This window comes from Cyanistes caeruleus, chromosome 20 (assembly GCF_971803275.1).
Source record: "Cyanistes caeruleus chromosome 20, bCyaCae1.hap1.1, whole genome shotgun sequence".
NCBI classification, from domain to species: domain Eukaryota; kingdom Metazoa; phylum Chordata; class Aves; order Passeriformes; family Paridae; genus Cyanistes; species Cyanistes caeruleus.
In genome coordinates this window covers 9,051,167-9,068,622 of record NC_141720.1, presented here as the reverse complement: position 1 = coordinate 9,068,622, position 17,456 = coordinate 9,051,167, and the positions used below count along the sequence as shown (strand labels likewise).

The 17,456-nt window shown below is 47.0% G+C and overlaps 1 protein-coding gene across 50 annotated transcripts in view; it reads right to left on the bottom strand.

The window, feature by feature from the left end:
* The window catches only part of CRB2 (crumbs cell polarity complex component 2), a 58,148-nt gene that overhangs the window by 17,714 nt on the left and 22,978 nt on the right, over positions 1–17,456 (bottom strand). For 48 of the 50 annotated variants that reach the window (XM_086858374.1, XM_086858380.1, XM_086858402.1 and 45 more), the window contains 5 exons: positions 6,074–6,772; positions 4,281–4,476; positions 3,725–3,864; positions 3,090–3,272; positions 2,074–2,187 (listed from right to left, as the gene is read on the bottom strand). In XM_086858374.1, coding sequence (XP_086714500.1) covers positions 2,074–2,187; positions 3,090–3,272; positions 3,725–3,864; positions 4,281–4,476; positions 6,074–6,653 — 1,213 coding nt within the window. In that variant the 5' untranslated portion in view covers positions 6,654–6,772. Of the gene's footprint in view, positions 1–2,073; positions 2,188–3,089; positions 3,273–3,724; positions 3,865–4,280; positions 4,477–6,073; positions 6,773–15,921; positions 16,162–17,456 lie in introns of those variants that run through there. The other 2 variants (XM_023938378.2, XM_023938380.2) reach the window with 2 other exon arrangements.

Sequence of the window (17,456 nt, the reverse complement as noted above, 5' to 3'; positions counted from 1 at the left end):
ACCACTTTTGCAACAGCTACATTTCAGAGAGAAGGTTCATCTGCCCACACTACACTGAGACAGCACTGAGGCAGTTAATTTGCAAAGAAAGAATTTCTCCTGACTTGCATTGTTATCCCAACACTCCCCAGATTCCTCAGACTGAAGAAGCAAACACACAGAAGGAACCCCTGCCACCCCAAGAAAGCATTCTTCATCAGAGTAGCAAGTTCACTTTAATCAGCAGAGGCAGCTTAAACCCAAGTTCATGGCAGATCTAAGCCACAGAAATGTGTTTTGAAGAGAAACATTATGGGAAGCTTCACAAAGTTGTTCTGTGATCCTAATATGAAGTAATAAGCTGTTTACCCAGCATGACTGTACTGGGATTAATTGACAAAGGAGGGGAGATTAATTGCTATTATTTCCCTGTCAGCTTCACTCCTCCACACGCACTCACTGATCTCACAGACTGCTCCCAGCCTTTCGCTGTGTTAATGTGTCAGAACTACCTCAGCTGAGACAAAGGTCTTTACCAAAAGCAATATCCAGAAGAGCAACCTGCTTCTAATCCTCTTCAAGTGCTAATGAACCCAAATTTATGCAACAGAATGAACTCTAGCACTCCTTTGCCCATCAGCCTGTGTTTCTGTCAGCTTTTCTGCCCATGAGCACGCTGAGAACTGGAAAGGATTAAACAGATCTGCAGCTTGGCAAAGCACAATGAAATTCTGAGCTCTGTGAGGGTGCTGGGGCACTGCAGGAGGAAAAGAGAGCAGGGCACAGATGTGAGTGGGAATTCTGACAAGAAGGATAAACTTTAAACCATCTCTTTGGACAAGATCTCAGCTCAGAGTACAACATTGTGACTGCCCGAGAAAGCAGCGATAACGAGCTTAGAAAAAAACTGATTTTCAAAGGCGTCATCTACAAAAGCAAATTTTTCTTGATCTGGCCTAAATTAGCAAATGAGGTAGGCCAGAAAATCCCACAAATAATTCACCCCAGTTACAGAAGGTGTTAACTAGAAGCTGATTTTACATTCTGGGAATGAAAGTGATAGATCTTCCCAGGAAAGAGCTGGGCAGAATTAAATCAACGAGCTCAACCACTGCAACCACAGAAGGAAAACAGAAAATTTTCCCATGCCATAAAGGCCTGGGAGAGTCTCTGGAATGTTGTTACCTGCTGTTGCAAGTTAAAGGACAGGGTTTTTTTCTGGCTTCAAGTGTTTCTTTTTCCCACGAGATGGCAGCCTGGTAACACTGTGGAGAAGTTACCCTCATCTCAAATCCAGAAATCCAGGATTGTGCTGGGATCACCTTTCTTATAAACTACTCTGGTGTTAAATTGCCAAACACACGTGGATTTTAAAGACAAAGAAGACTGAGAATTAATATTTTAAAGAAAGATGAGGTATAGTACCAGTTAGCAGAGGACCTTCTCAGCAGGGCTGATGTTCACCATCTCCCAGATTCTTAACCAGCAAACTGAACCCTTAGGGTCAGGCAGGGCATTTGGGGAAGAATCCAGACTCCTCATTCCCTTGTAAACAGAGAAGGCTTCCTTTGCTCACATCACAAAGACCTTTTGACCTCCTAACATAGCAGATCACTGCTTTCAGCCAAAAATGGCTGGCTCTTATCATCCCAGGGTGTTAGTGAATGGAGATGTTTCACAGATGCTTATGTGCTGGTGAGCCAATCTGTTACAGCCAGTACAATTTGTGACAGCTAGAATGTTAAACATCCCTTCTTTTATTGAAAGGCTGGTTTTCTATATACTTTCTACATGTATAGAAAACCCCACAGCTCTCCCAGGTAACTTTCACTCCAGGTTAAAGATGACCTGGATACTCTGATCTTAGACTCTATGCAGTTGATCTTATGTCTCCAAATCTAGCTCATGGCCTATCTTGCCCACACTCACACAGCTTTCCCGTGGCATTTGAGCCCTGAACTGCAGACATCCTTGCTGCACACACCCTCAATCCAGCCCTCTCATCCTGGAATCCTGCAGCCAGGCAGCAGTGCAGCAGCTCAGCATTAGCCAGCCAGAAGGATCTGATTGCAGCCAGCCCTTCCCCAGGGTTACCTGAATAACCAGGTAGGCACTGACAGAGGAAGCCATTCACCAGGTCCTGGCAGAGCCCCCCGTTCTGGCAGGGCTGGGACTCGCACTCGTCGATGTTGGTAAAGCAGGTCTCCCCTGGGAAGTGAAAATACAAACACACATCTGAAGTGCCCTTGTGCACTAGTCAAACAAAAATGACATCTGCAGTCATAAGTTTTGCACTTCTTTTCTTTCACCTAGAAATATAAAAGAATCCCTTGAAGTCTAGCATATATCTCTGCAGGCACTGGCACACAAACACCAGCACGGAACAACGGGGGCAAATGAAGTATGAAATAATTTTCCAGATTTTCCAAATACTGGCAAGATTAGAACTTCTGAACCATTCCTATCTGTGCAATAGTGGACCAAACACTCACATTTATCTCATAAAATAATGAAGTATTATTGTTTAAGACTTCCCACTAGGGAATTTCCCTAGCTGTTGAATTCCTAAATCCAGCATTTTACACTTTCTCCAATCCATGGAAAGGGTGATATTTCAGTGAGACATCCACAGAGCTTCTAGGTTCAAGAGCTTTACACCAATAAACTCCTCTTGTCCCACTCTGATTACACAGCTGCTGCCATGGGAGTAGTCTCACCAAGAAAACACCTAGAATAGTAATCTGTGACTCCAGGGAATTATCTTTCTCTGATGAGGAATTTCAGAGATCTCCCTAGGGATTAATCCTGCCATATGCATGAAAGACTGACAAAGGGGAAACACCCTGGCACCTGCATAGCCAGAGGGCACTCATGGCAGCATGGGGAAGTGCACAGGCTGTTGCCTCAGCCTGGAGGTTTGGACAGGGAATGACATTCAGCTGTCTGCAATGGCAGCAGAAGCACATTCCTGATACATCAGGCTGCCAGCCCCTCTGAAGTACCAGTCCTTAAGGGATTTCTGTTGCAGAGATAACACTGCTCCATTCCCATCTCCTCAAACAGCAGCAACACCCAGTGCAGACAGGATGAACACTTGCAGTGCAGCTCACCTGTGAAGCCTGGCTGGCACTGGCACAGGAACCCAGCTGCTTGGCTGTAGCTGAAGTTGCTGGGGAAGTGGGGCTGTGTCCCGTAATGGGCGGGGTTGGAGCGCTCCAGGCACAGGCCACCGTTGTGACAGGGCTCTGCCACACACTCATCCACGTCCTCCTCGCAGTCCTGCCCGGTGTAACCTGCCACGAGACACCGCTGTCAGCATCGCGCACAACTTCAGCTCCCAAATGCTGTGCCTGACTCAGAGGAGGGAATGAGACCCCCAGACCTGCACTCATCTAGCAGAGAGCCCCCAGGCCCTTTACTTTCTCCACTATGTCAAATACATGAACCAAAATCATCAATATGCAGGAAAGCATCACCTCATGATAGAGGAACTGATGATGGGAAATGGCAGAAAACAGAAAGAGAATTTTATAGTTGACAATCAGGGTGATTTTTGCAGGTCTGTTGGATTTTGGGATGACCTGTAAAGGGCAGCAGTGTAGCCTCACTGTTCCAGACAATGAAATCTCACATGAGGCCATGCAGTATGATCATTAATTCTCTACTTCTTCAACACAGCAATCAAGCCCATGATGTCCAGGGCCGTGTCCCCACACACCACACGAGCAGAGAACCCCCAGCCCACCTGGCCAGCAGGCACAGCTGTAGCCCTTGATTCCCTCCAGGCACGTCGCATTGTTGTGGCAGGGGTCAGAGGCACACTCCAGGATGTCCAGCTCGCAGTGGGCCCCCTCGAAGCCGGTGTCACTGCAGTCACAACGGTAGCTGTGGGGCACCAAACACAGCAAGGCATCAGCTCTGCCTGGACAGCAAAGCCCAGGGTAAGGAACAGGCAAAAGAGCTCAGCTGTCAGTGCTCACACCCACTTGTGTTCACACCTTACCTGTGGAAAGGTAAATTCAGACACACAGGTATTTTCTCGGCAGTTGCCTGTGCTGTTCATGCTCTGCAAACCGCTTCTCTGTGTTTGTTCCTCCCTTCCTTTAAGCACCCCTGGAGTTCTGCTGCTGGGAGGGGGCTTCTCCCTTTTATTGCCACAAATCACTGTTACTGCCACTCAATGTACAAAACACTAAATTCAATTCCCCCCACAGCTTTCTACTCTGATTTTCACAGGCCGTGCTGAGTAGACCTTTAGATCAGTCCTGGTGTCTCATTGCCCCCCAGCACTGGTTTCTCACCTGTTAACGAGGTCATGACATGTCCCATTACTCTGGCATGGCTGGCTCTCACATTCATTGATGTCCACCTCACATTGGGCTCCTTGATAACCTGGTGCACAGGTGCAGGTGTAGAACCCAACATGATCATTGCACAAGGCCCCATTCTGGCAAGGGTCTGAAGCACATTCATCTATTTCAGTATCACAGTTCACACCTTTGTTAAGAAACAGAAAAATATCAGTGTTACAAATCCACAGAAGTGTATATGTGCTGCCTGGAATTCTGAGATGAAATCACAAGAGTCATCTTTTTTTTGTCATCAGTTATCACCCCCAGCTGGCCACCAGAGTGATCTCTACCTGCTTCTCTAAAAATAAATTCCATTTATCTCAATTGTTTGTAACTTGCTTTGTGATACCCAGGAAGAAAGCACTAAAGTAGTGCAAAACACTGGCTACAGTGATACCTGATGTTAGCACATGATTTTATTGGGAAATGCTATTAAAAATACAATGTTAGCTCCACCAGTGGTCACAGCAAGTAACATGTGTTTGATACTCAGTCCCAACCTCCCTGTCAGAACAAGACCTCATCAAAGACATCTATGCAATTATCTTATCTATATTCCACCTCTTTGAGCTGCCTGTGGCCTGGCATCACCTCCAAACCTTACTCATTAGTGGCACCTACCAATCCACCTGATCTGCCCTCTTTGGCAAAGGCTCCCCACAGAGTGGGCATGGCCATCCTAATCCTGGTGGAATGTGGGGCCCCTAATCTGGCTCAAACCCCTCAATACCCACACAAAACTCCCTTCACCCTAATTCCAGCTGTAAGCACCAGGAAACAACCTGGCCTTGCCAGCCAATGGTGCTCAAACCTCTGGATGAAGAACCAAATCCCAAGGCTAAACCTCATGTTTGTCATCAGAATAACTTGAAGCACAACAAACTCCTCCAGCTGCCTGGGTCACTTTATCACTCTTTTGGCAGGGAATCCCACAATCCCAAACTGAGGATTCAGCCTTAGGGCCCACACAGAAATTCTGTCTTGTTTCTCCTTCATGTCTCTTCACTTTTATCAGAGTGAGTCAGCATCAGGGACTACATTCCCGATGTTGTAACTTCTCCTCATTCCACTGGTAATCAGCAGCATTCCTTCACAGCAACCCAACTCCTTAAACACTTCAGTCTGTGAACAGGAGGAAGGCTGAGAAAGTTCATGTGCAAAGTGGTACCAGGCAGACATGGACACATTCCACTCCGATAAGCAGGGCTGGGGGAAGGAGAGCCCCCCACCGCCTCCCTCACAGATAAGTTACAGGTGTGGATTCCTCTCTGAGTCACCATTTGCACAGAAGCACAAAAGAGAAACACTTAAATCATATGCCAAATAAACATTTGCCATGCATGAAAGAATTGGAAATCTCCAACTAAAAGACACTTTTTTCCAAAAGACAAGTACTTCCTTGGAAAAATCCTGCTGGACAGGAGAAAGAACTACAGGCCAGTCGGCAGAGCTGTTATACCTGGAAACACTAAGCATCCATTTCCTGATGATAAATATCTTTTTATGTTATCTCCCTTAATTTCATGCTGAGAACTAATGACAGCTACCTTGTGCCTAGTACTCCATTCTCAGCCACTCCTGGCTCCGTGTCTCTCAGCACCTACACCACGCACGGAATTCAAGTCCTCAAGCAGTGCCTGGAAGCCGCTGTAAGCAGCCCTACAGTGTTCCTCACAGCCACAGCCCCAGCCTGTGGGCACACAGAGCCTGGGTGAGGCCGTGGGGCGGCAGAGCGGCCGTACCTGCGTAGCCGGGCGCGCAGCGGCACTCGTAGCGGTCCATGTGGTTGAGGCAGGTGCCGTGGTTGCGGCAGGGCCGCGACGCGCACTCGTCGATGTCGATCTCGCAGTTGGAGCCCTGGAAGCCGGGCACACAGAAGCAGCTGTACTCGCCCGCCCTGTCCCTGCAGATGGCCCCGTTCCTGCACGGCCCCGACGCGCACTCGTCGATGTCGTCCTCGCACGTGGCCCCGCTGAAGCCGGGCCGGCAGAGGCAGCGGAACCCGCCCGGAGCCTCCACACACGTGCCGTTGTTCAGGCAGGGCTGGCCGGAGCACATGGAGCTTTCTGCCTGGCAGCCTTCTCCACCGGGGCCCAGCTGGCATCTGCAGGTGTATCCGGCCGGGCTATCTACACATTCAAACCGAGGGTCTGTGCAAGGGCTGCTCTCACACTCATCAACGCTGGCACAGGCAGCCCCTGCAGAGCCAGCTGGACACACGCATTCATATTCCAGCAGTCCTGAAGTCCTTCTGCAGGTCATGTGGGCAGGACAGGAATGTTCAATGCAAGCATCGTAGAGGAGTTCACAATTTATGCCCATGTAGGCTACAGGCTCCACAGGGCAGGTGCACTGGTAACCCGCTTCCAAATCCTTACAGCTCCCCCCATTCTCACATGGGGACGAGGAACAGCCACTGTCATTTTCAGAGTATGAGGTTCCTGATGAGAAAAGACTTTTTGTTAGTCAGCATTTGCAGCTCTAAAGAAAAATGTTCTGCCAATTCCCACATACAGCTTGGAGATTTCCCACTTAAATTCCACACTCCAAAGGGCTGTGCTAGCCATGAGATGAGGATGATACTGGAGAATCAAACATTTACAATAAAGAAGACAACAGCCCTTCATTTGGAGGCAATCAGGAATCTCTTGCCAGTGTGGGTAACCAGGTACCTGATTTTTTTAGGAGACACTCACAAACCAACTATTTTACTTGTGCTTATTCATCCATGAGTCACTTTGAGAGCAGTGACACATATCACCTTAAATCCATTCACGAGATTAACTTAGTGTAAAATTCCATGACCCCTTTCACTGGCAGGGCACAGCATTTGTGCCTGGAAATCCAGAGGGGCAGGATGAGTTCAGGTATTGGCTGCAGCTCTGCATGTCCCAGCTGCTCCTTCTGGGAATATAATTTTTTCTCAGCTAATCCGGGAGTGATTTGAAGATGCTCCCATAAATAATAACCCAAGGCAAACTCCAAACGGGCACATTTCAGAGTCTCTGATTACATCAGGCAGCTCAGGTTGATAACCACCCTCTCCTGTTAGACATGCAAATTTACACAGCAGGACATTTTTAGCAAGGAGAAGCAGAGAGTGCTGAGATCACTGTGCTGATGGCATTTTGGATCAGTACCTGCTGAGCCAAAACACCAGTCTAACAACCAGATACCAGGAACTAATGTTGAGACCAGATTCCCCTAAATCTGGGAGCATTCAGATGTGATCAGTTAATTCACGCTGAGCCACAATGCCTTGCTGTCCCCACAAAGGCGGTGTTTAAAAGCCTCTTGCCCCATTAGCAACTCCACCATCCGGAAATGCGATGGGACGTGCCCACTGAACTGCAAATTTCCTTGTTATAAATGAGATTATGTAGGATACACGATATTAAAAAAGAAGAAAAAAAAAAAGTGTTCAAAGTAGATATTTCAAAATGGAGCAGAATAGAATAATAGGAGAAATCCTCATTTCTTTTCCAGAAGAAATTTTAAATTTACTTTGTTAAACAATCGGCAGATTGGCCAGAGGGCAGGACAGCCCAGGGGACAGGAGATAACGGCCTTTATGTTAGAATTAGGATATATGTCCCACATTCAATGCCACAATTAAGCACTTTCCAAAAGACATAAACCAACCAAGAATATAATAAAGGGACAAAGGCAGGGGAAAAGAGAATTTAGCCATCCACAAAAGCAGCAGTCATTAGCACCTCATCCCACTGTGGCCTTCTGAGATCAGAACTTTTCATTCTGCTCAGTTCCAAGATAAATAAGAGAGAAGCTGTGTGGTAGAGATATCCCAGCCTGATTCCTGCATAAGTGTTATGAAACATCCAAACTTGGAAGTAACTCTGCAAACAACTATAGAGCAGATGTTTGGAAAATGCCTATGAAAAATGGTCTCAAAGCAGAGATAAAGCTCATGAAGGAGCAAATGGTATCTGAGAAATTGCTACTGGTGAGACAATCCAGACTTCCCTGGTGTTAGAAGTCAAACCATCACTCGAAGCCTTTGGGCAAGCAGCTCTTCACCCTTCCTGCTGCCCTCTCTATGTAGCCATGGCCCAGGTCATGACGGGCCTCAGTCTCTGTAAACCCCACAAAACTGCAGGTGGAGAGAGGGCAGGATCCCAAATCCCTGTAGCTCCCTCAGCCCTCCCTGCTCCATGAGGAATGTTGCTTTACCCTGCCATGCTCCATGCTAAGGACTTGCCGGGATCACACACCTCAGCATCGCTCCCCAGCTGACCTCCACATCCTCTCACTGGTGCCAGCACCATCCTGGCCCAGTTTGGTCACGTTTGCCTTGCTCTGGTGCACCTTACCCACCCCGGTAGTTGATCTGTGTCAGTGGTGCTTTATCAACTCTGCCCCATCAGCTCCTCAGTCTCTTTGTACCTGAGGGTGGAGGCACAGACTTCAGGGCCTGAAAGGGATTTATAGGAGACTTTGGTTTACAAAAGCCTGCCCCTGCCCTGACCTCCCCCAACCCAAATTCCTCCCACCAAGGACTGTAGTGTTTCTAAGTCTTTTAAGAGGCCGTGCTGCTGGGGGAGGGAGGGTGCTCAGGGATTTAGGTAGCCCTTTCTCTTCCCAGCAGCATCTCCATGGCCTACCCCTCCCTTCCCCTCTCATGTGATACTGGGGAGAGCTGCTGAGCCCTGCACTGTCCAGCAATCCCATTATTCTGCCATCAACCCTTTTATTCTCAGATTCCCAGTGAGGCAGAAAACAAGGATGACGGAATCTGCCTGGAATCTCTGTGGCAATTAGAGTGGAAGCCCAGGAAACTATTCGCAAAAGAGCTTTACTAGGCAGGAGACATGAGCCTTTGTAGGCTTAATGAGTAACTGGCCACAGCCTGCACTTTCCAGGGGCCAGGAGCACCCTTTGGGACACAAAAGGAGCCCGAGTCCACTGTGTGTTGGGAAGGAGCTGCAGCACACTCCATCTGCAAAGAAATTCCCATTTCCACAGAATCCCCAGGCACTGCTGGCATAGCCAGGCTGAGTCACTGCCAAGCCTCATGCTTGGCTTTCTGCTTCCATGAGAAGAACACAGGCAAAATGCTTTTTTGCAAATAAAGTTAAACATCAAAGCCCTTTGGTATTCCCCACCTTTCCCAAAGCTGTGTCTCAACAGACACACCTTGTTGTACTTCCTCTGGTTTGGTCCATCCTCAACTGCAGACAACACAAAACTTCACTAACAAGTGCAAAGGCCTTCTTGGCTACCAAAAACAGCAGTGAAGGAACAGAGAGAACTCTGGTCTGCTCAAAACTCACTGTGACCATGAACAATAGCACTGTCAATATATGTAGTCCAGCAGGAGCGTTTTGGAGGAAAACATTCCTTTTCTGGAACAGATATCCTGAAGAAACACAGCACTGCTCACAGGGCATGCATGGAGCGGGCTGAGGACACTGCAGTGTAAATCACAAGAAATGAAGCTTATCTAAATAACTGCAAATTATTCTGTGAACTGCAGCTGGCAGAAAATCCCCCACGTGTTTGACTGACTCAGTGGAGGCTTCAGGCACACTAACAGCCGGAACAACCCCAAATTGTACCACACACTCCCCTGTATCCAGCACACCTGTACTAATATGGAATATTTCCTGAGGACAAAACATGTCCCTGTGTGAATGTATTCCAACCCTAATACTCCTTCCATGGCAGTGCTGAACATCTGGCTTGACAAAGAGCACATCTGATGTTTTTAGTGCATTTTTTGTTCTTTTCAACCATCAGTCCTAGGGCATACACTTACTGCTCTCACTTTTGGAATAGATTAATATATGAATGTGAACAGCACATGAATATGCACCAAACACTAATAAGAAAAATGAGTAAATTAGCTTTTCCTGCTGCACAATATAAGAACCATGAAAACGTGGTTCAGACTATGCTGTTTCATGAACACAGTGAAAATCAGATCAAGCAAATCACTGAATGACAAGAGTTAGTTTTTCACCAAAATAGTTGTTGCTGGATTAACAATGACATTCAGAAGTTTTTCTTTAAATTTCACAAGAAAAATATAAATTAGTGATATTTGTAAGGGAAAAAAAAACCTTAGAAGTTTATTACAGTCATACCATCCTGCAAACCTATGCTGAACTGAAACTGGAGGAGAGCTCCTTTGAAGAACAGTTCCAGGCATTTAGGGGTGGATTAGGAGGAACTTCAAAGGCTACCAGAGTCCCATATAAAGCATTCATTGAGCTCTGTCAGGACAGGGCTGGTTTTACACTTTAAAGGTAGCTGACAAAGATTTTCCCCAAACAATGAGGTTTGTGACCTTTTGTAACACTTTAAGGCAAACAAGCTGCATTACCAGGCTCTGTTTTAATAATTGACTTTGATAATCTTACACTTTATACATGAACTATGTGATCTTGTTAAAGTTCCAACAGCAAGTTTTGTGACCACAAAAAATCAGAAATGAATGAGAAGTTAGGCAATTACTTCTGTGACTGGAGACGCTGCTTTAGCATCACTCACAGACTTCTATTTTGGGGGTTTGCTTTTCACAAGTTTATTTTCTCAAAGACTTGGGTGACTCTGATAGAGGATGGATGTTGTCAATCTGTCAGTTTCCTGAACTTGTGGAAGCTGCTCAGTGCTGCACTGATAACTACCCGAAAGGTGTCTAAATGATCACTTAAAATTCCAGCAGGGAATGGCAGCGTTGGGGTTCTCAGCTGACAGTTTCATTTGTACTGAAGGACAGGAAAAGAATCCAAGCAGAGGCAGTGGTACCTGCTGGTACTTACTGGAAATCCCCATCCCTGAATACCTGTTCAAGCACATGCCCTGCACTGGGTGAAAACCAAAAATGTACCATCACCTGTGCACAACTTGTGCAAAATGGTCATAACCACAGACACAGCTCCCAGAAGAGTCAGGCAGACAGAATGTTATTTCCTGGCCTAGCAAAAGGTGAGTATGAGCTTGGACAAGCCAGATCCACCTCAAGTAGAAAGAAGCTTCCTTCAGATGTTTTTCACCTGCCCTACTCACTGCAACAACTGAAGGAAAACCTGATTTACAATCAAGAGGTGAGAACAGCAGGATTCTCAGAGCACCAGAGGTCCCAGCTACACCACAACAATATTGGAGCTTGAGGGATATCCAATTTCCAAAATCAGGACTGGGTAAACCCCAGCCTGGGGCAATTCTCACCAGTCAGGCTGTGCTCCTGCTGCTCATCCCACCACACCTCCCACTGGAGAAAGATCCTGAGGCCAAGGGTAGAAAGGGAACCCATCCACCAGCAGGGATTCAGAGCAACACAACTACTAAATAAACTCTGAATAAAGGAATGGAGAGTTAGGTCTCCATGACAACAGGAAGGCATGTGCTTATATTAGTAAATCCCTGCTGACCTCTGCTGATCTTTCCCTATCCTGGTCAGTGTAAAGGATTAGTGAAAGGGGACACACTTTGGCCTGTTCCCAGGATCCACACAACCAGAAAGGGAAATGGACAGGCTTGAAAAGGGGTTTCATATTCACCCTCTCTCTTCCTCACCCCTGCTCACTTTGGAAGGACAGATATGAAAGGGAATGGCAGGATAAAACCAAATCCTTCTTCAGGAAGCACCTTCCATATACCTGCTCAAGGAGGGTACAAGGCTTCTTCAGGTGGCTTTACACATCCTAGGGCTTTACAAACCCCATTTCTTTCTTGACACACAGAGATTAAAACTTTCTATCCAGACCTAAGCTAAGCATCTGCTCTGGGTAATACCAGCACCAGAAAACATGGCCTGAAACTCTCTGAGGCTGCTGACGAGCTCATGACATGCTAATAATTGGCAGTGATATTTCACCTAGCCCAAAATATTCCAGAACCTGTATTCCCTGTCCTGTTTAACACAGTAGTGGCACTTGTGAGAGCTGCTTTAACAGCAGGCTTTTCTATTTTGCCTCAGAATAGGGGATGTGGGAATGGGAAACTCTCCAAAATACCAAAGTTTGATCACAATTATTAAGCCCCTAGGCTGCAGCAGCTTCCCACTGCCCAGCTCTGCTGGGGTAACTTGGTGACTCTGGGGCCCAGAGTCAAGATTCTGAGATATACCTGCTGATGGAAACTAAACATTATTGTTACTGTCTCAGGTTATCAGCTTATCAGATTTGATAATTTATGTGAAGCAGGACATGACACTATGACCAAAAAAACCCCAAATGTTGAAAATAAAGATTAGCTAATCCAAAAGCATGTTTGGCAATCAGCAGGCAGGACTTCTAAGACAATACTGAATAAATGGCCTGACAAAATGCCAGGGATCCCAGCAATGCCAAGAGTGTCTTTTGGAAAAGTCAGTTTTAAAAAGAGCCTCACTATTCATGACTTTGATATCTCTTGAAGAGTTTTGGTAGGTTAAGCACACAAGCCCAGTGTCTCAGCCAAATACCACCTTGGATACCAACTTTAAGGCATCTCCTCACATCCCTGGCACACAGGCCAGATTACAGTTTTACCCAGATATTGTGTGTCAATCACTTCTCAGACTGCTTCTGACATTGTTTCTCTTTGTTACTGGAGACCAACAAATTCCACACGAGTACACAAGGCTTTTGGTGTGACAGAGTTTTGCGTGCCAGATACATGTACACGGTCTACTGGTGTAAAATATTTATACAGAATTTACAAAGGCCTAGACTTAGACTTGCATTCATTCACGCATGAGAAGTGTGGCTCAGGTTCTTCTTGTGAAATATGCAGAATATTTACCCCCTCAAAGAGGGAGGATGGTGATTCCTGGCTCTCTGCCCCCCAGCTTTCCCAGTGAATTGCTAAAAGGTGCCAAAGAGTGGGCACCAATCCACGGGGCCCAGCAGTGCCAACATCATGGCCCAAGGCATTAACAGCATTAGTCAGAAATACCGCTTCAGGGAACTGAACTCATTCTTACCACAGAACAAAAAGACAGCTAGATTGTGCTCATGTGAGCAGATATGCTCACTGCTTTACTGCAGATTAGAAGGTGTAACTCCTATTTTCATGCTTCTAGAACTGGAAGGAAGATGGGAGCTATGAATCCCTGGTTTATGACAGCATTGAATATATTGCCACAGTAACCCTTTGATCTTCTGCGCTCAGGACACCCCAGTATTTTCCCTTAATAAACACTCCTCCAAACTGACCTTCATGTTTCACATATTCTCTGATCTCTCAGCCATTTCCACAGATCAAACACTGGGACAGGGACTTTCCTGTGTATTCAGTTCACCAGAGTGAGTCACAGGCTTTAATTTCCAATTCTTATTTAAATATACTGACAATGAACAAAACAGCTGGAAAGATTGGTTTTGTTTGTTCCCCATTTTGAAGTAAGCCTTAAAATGTCCTTAAAGTGTCCGAGCTAATCTCAAGAGCTGGCATTAGAGCTGATAGCAAAGGAGGTTTGTCTTGCACATGCTCTCCCTCAGCAGGTGTCCAAAGCATCTTCCAGGCCAAAGGTATGGGAATTCCTGTGCCTGCTGATGGCTGGAGCTGTGGGAACAGAAGTGAGAAGACACTCCTTGTGTCCTCCAGAATCTCTTTTAAAGACAAGGAATTAGCTGGGAGCTATTCTATTGTGTTCCCATCACACAGGAAGCAGCAGTAAAAGGGGAGTCACAGGCAGAGGCTGCACCGTTGCCCCTCCGGGGTTTCTTTTAAACAACTGGAGATAGTGAGGATCTGCCTGCAGGATGCTCTGATGGGTAAAGATTGCAGCAGACCAACTGCATTCTCAGAATTTCCACAAAAAATTTGAACAAGTAGCTTCGGCACTCTCTGCTTCAATGATATTTAGACTCAGTCAATAAGAAATAAAAGAAGTAGTGATATGGTTTACAAGGGCAAGAAAAGACATTTCTTTACGGCCATAAAAACCTACAAGTGCTGCCTTAATAGCACCATTCACTCCAGTTAAAATCTGGCAGAACTGCCCTTGCAAAATGGGAGTAAGTGGAAAGACTATGAAAACCAGCACTTCCCTCGAGCTCTGCTGGCTCCAGCAAGAAGAGCCATCCACCTGCACTCAGAAGAACGGCACATTCTCACTAAATCAGTGCTCCAGAGAAGAGCTTTCTCCAGGAGTGAAAAGCCACAAGGGCAGTGGGCAAAGAGCACAAGCCCTCGGAGCCACGGTGCGGGCTGGCAGCCACGCGCGGCCGCTCCGTCCATGCAACCCGCCTTGCCTGTGCCCAGCACAAAGCCACCATAACTGCTTCACACTCCAAACCAGTAGCTATGGTTACTAGATACAAAAGACAGTCCTGCTGCTTCCCTGTGGCCAGAGGAATTCCAGGCACTTGGAGCAAACGCACCAGACAAAGAAGCTGGTACAAGGAAGAGAATGGGGAAAAAAAATTAAGGAAAATCACAACATATTTTGATTTTCACATTCACGGTCTGAGGTAGTCAGACCAACAGAAATCTTAGGAAGCTTCAGAAGGAAAAAAAAGAGACTGTTGGGGAGTCAGAGGAAAAGCTGAAAACTTTCTCCAAATCTCAAAAATTACATAAACATCACCTACTAATGCAAGAAAATGCCAAGTGCCGTGTTCAGCAGACACAGAGAAGAGGCTGTGACTGTATTTTCTCAATGTCCTCCACATTCTACATCCATTTCTTCACGTCATGGATCATACCTGTACTTGTTCAGTGGAAACCAAACCTGACTTGCACCTACAGGTAACCGGCCTGGCAGTGCCGAGGGCAGGATAAGGAGAGCAGTTCAATTCCAATCATACTTTCCAGTAAAAGGCTGGACATGTTCCTGATATGACCTTATAATCCCTAGATGACTAAAACAGATGTCTAGGCCCAGCAGATCTCTAGGCACCTATTCCAGAAGAAACAGATACCTATTTTTCAGGGAACATAAGATATTGTAAACAAAGGTGACAATGGAACCCAAAGATATGGTCATGGGAACATGGAGAATCCCAGTGTACTCAAGCAGATTCTTTGGCTATAAAATAAGTTTTCAGTGTGGAAAAAAACGCCAAAGAAAACAACCCCCCCACCAGTGTGATAGACTTTTTTGTTACCTCATTGCTTCTTGCATTTTGAGGATGGATCTGCTTTATTTAAAATTTCTGAGTGGAGACACTCCTGTCCTGTGATCTCCCTGCACATTTTGTAGCAGATGTACTGGGCACTATGCTCCCCTGGGTACCATCCTCTTGTGCCTAGATGTGTTTCTAGAGCATACAGGATGGAAATAAAGGTCTGTGTTTCTTCTGTGTGGGCACAACCAAAATATTCAGACGTTTCCAATGGAGAAAATGGTTACTACAATAGCTGAATACTTAATTACATGAATGCTTAATTACTTTTAGTTCTTGTGAATAAATGCATACATACATGTGCACAGGGAGAAAGATGAAAAGAGACAAGAAATAAATAGAAGGAAAAACATGTCTAGAATGAAATGCCTATTTATCTTCCAGAGAAAAGTTTTCAGGCCACAGATCTAACTGCAAGATGCCAGTTTGTTCAATATAAGAGCAGGTCACAGATTTGATGCAAAGTAACTGCACAGTAGCCAGGTAAGAATCAGGCACAGAAGACAAAAACTTACCCCAAAACAAGAGGAAAAGTGGCAGCAGGAGAGCAGCATTGTACGGCTTGGAGGTAGTTTTCTTTAATTCCATGACAAGTGTAAGAGTGGCCGTTCTAAACCCCTCCGGAGAGAGACAGGAGCTGGAGCCCAGCAAGCCCCTCCTGCGGCCACATCACGGTGCGGGGCGGGCTCTCCCCAGGCCGGCGCTCGGGCCGCGCTCCCCGGGCCGCAGCAGCACCGAGCCCGCGGACAGAGCCCAGCGGCAGAGTCCGAGCCCAGCGGCAGAGCCCGAGCCCAGCGGCAGAGCCCGAGCCCAGCGGCAGAGCCCGAGCCCAGCGGCAGAGCCCGCAGCCCAGAGCCCGCAACCCAGAGCCCGCAGCCCAGAGCCCGCAGCCCAGAGCCCAGAGCCCGAGCCCAGAGCCCGCAGCCCAGAGCCCGCAGCCCAGAGCCCGCAGCCCAGAGCCCGCAGCCCAGAGCCCAGAGCCCGCAGCCCGAGCCCAGAGCCCGCAGCCCGCAGCCCTTCGCCGGGAGCGCCGGCAAAGCCTGCCTGGATCGCGCGGAGCGGACTGAGGGCGCTGCAGCGCCCGGGGCTGCCGGGGAACGGGGCCGGCCGGGTCTCTCTGCCGCTCCGTAATGCACAAAACACACCTGGGGGAGCCCCACAGCCGGGACAGCGCTCAGAACCGGCTCGGGACCGAGGCTGTTTGGAGGATGCAGCGTGCTCTATCGGCTCGTATTTACAAACTCCACAGCAAGATCGAACGCGGTTTCCTGAGAGAAGCTGCTTTGTTCAAAGAGAAGTAAGACAAAAGCATTCTGCTAACCCCAAAAAGCAGAGTTAGTCCACAATAGTCTTTACTGCTGTCTCATCATGAGGTGGGTGATCCCACAGGACAGGTGAGCTCACAAAACACACAGGAACCCTCTTCCCAACTGAGGAGCAGTTACAGAGATCAACAGAGGTGCAAAACACAGGCACCAAATCACATCACCTTTGGATACATGGGTTCAGTTTTAGAAGTGGAAAATGTTATCAGAGTGCATTGTTTAATGACAGTAACTGGAAAAAGACAGCCCATACTCAGCTGAGACCTACTAAGTCTCTCTAAATCCACATCACAATTGGATTAAACTAACTGTAATGAGAATTAAGTACATTGCCTCACCCTTCACTAACAACTAAAAATAGAACACAGGTAAGATGCCAGACAAATTCCTAGTTTAAACAAGAAATACACAAGATAGCAAGGAATTGGTGCAGATAAACCTAGGCTACAGATGCAGAAAACAGGAGCAATCTAACAGAGTAATCTGCATTATCCCAGCATCCTTGCAGGGCAGCAGAGGCTGGTGGGATTTGTGCATGGAAATGGGAGAGTTACTGCAGGGGTATTACCTTCAGTGCAGAAACAGAACAGCCACAGCAAGAGCCTTTCCACCACCCAGACACAGCAGTTCAGGAACAAATGGTTCATCTCAATGTCCTGCCTTGGAATGCTCCAAAGATGATATATCATGTGTTATCAACCTTATCTGGACCACCCTGCCCCCTC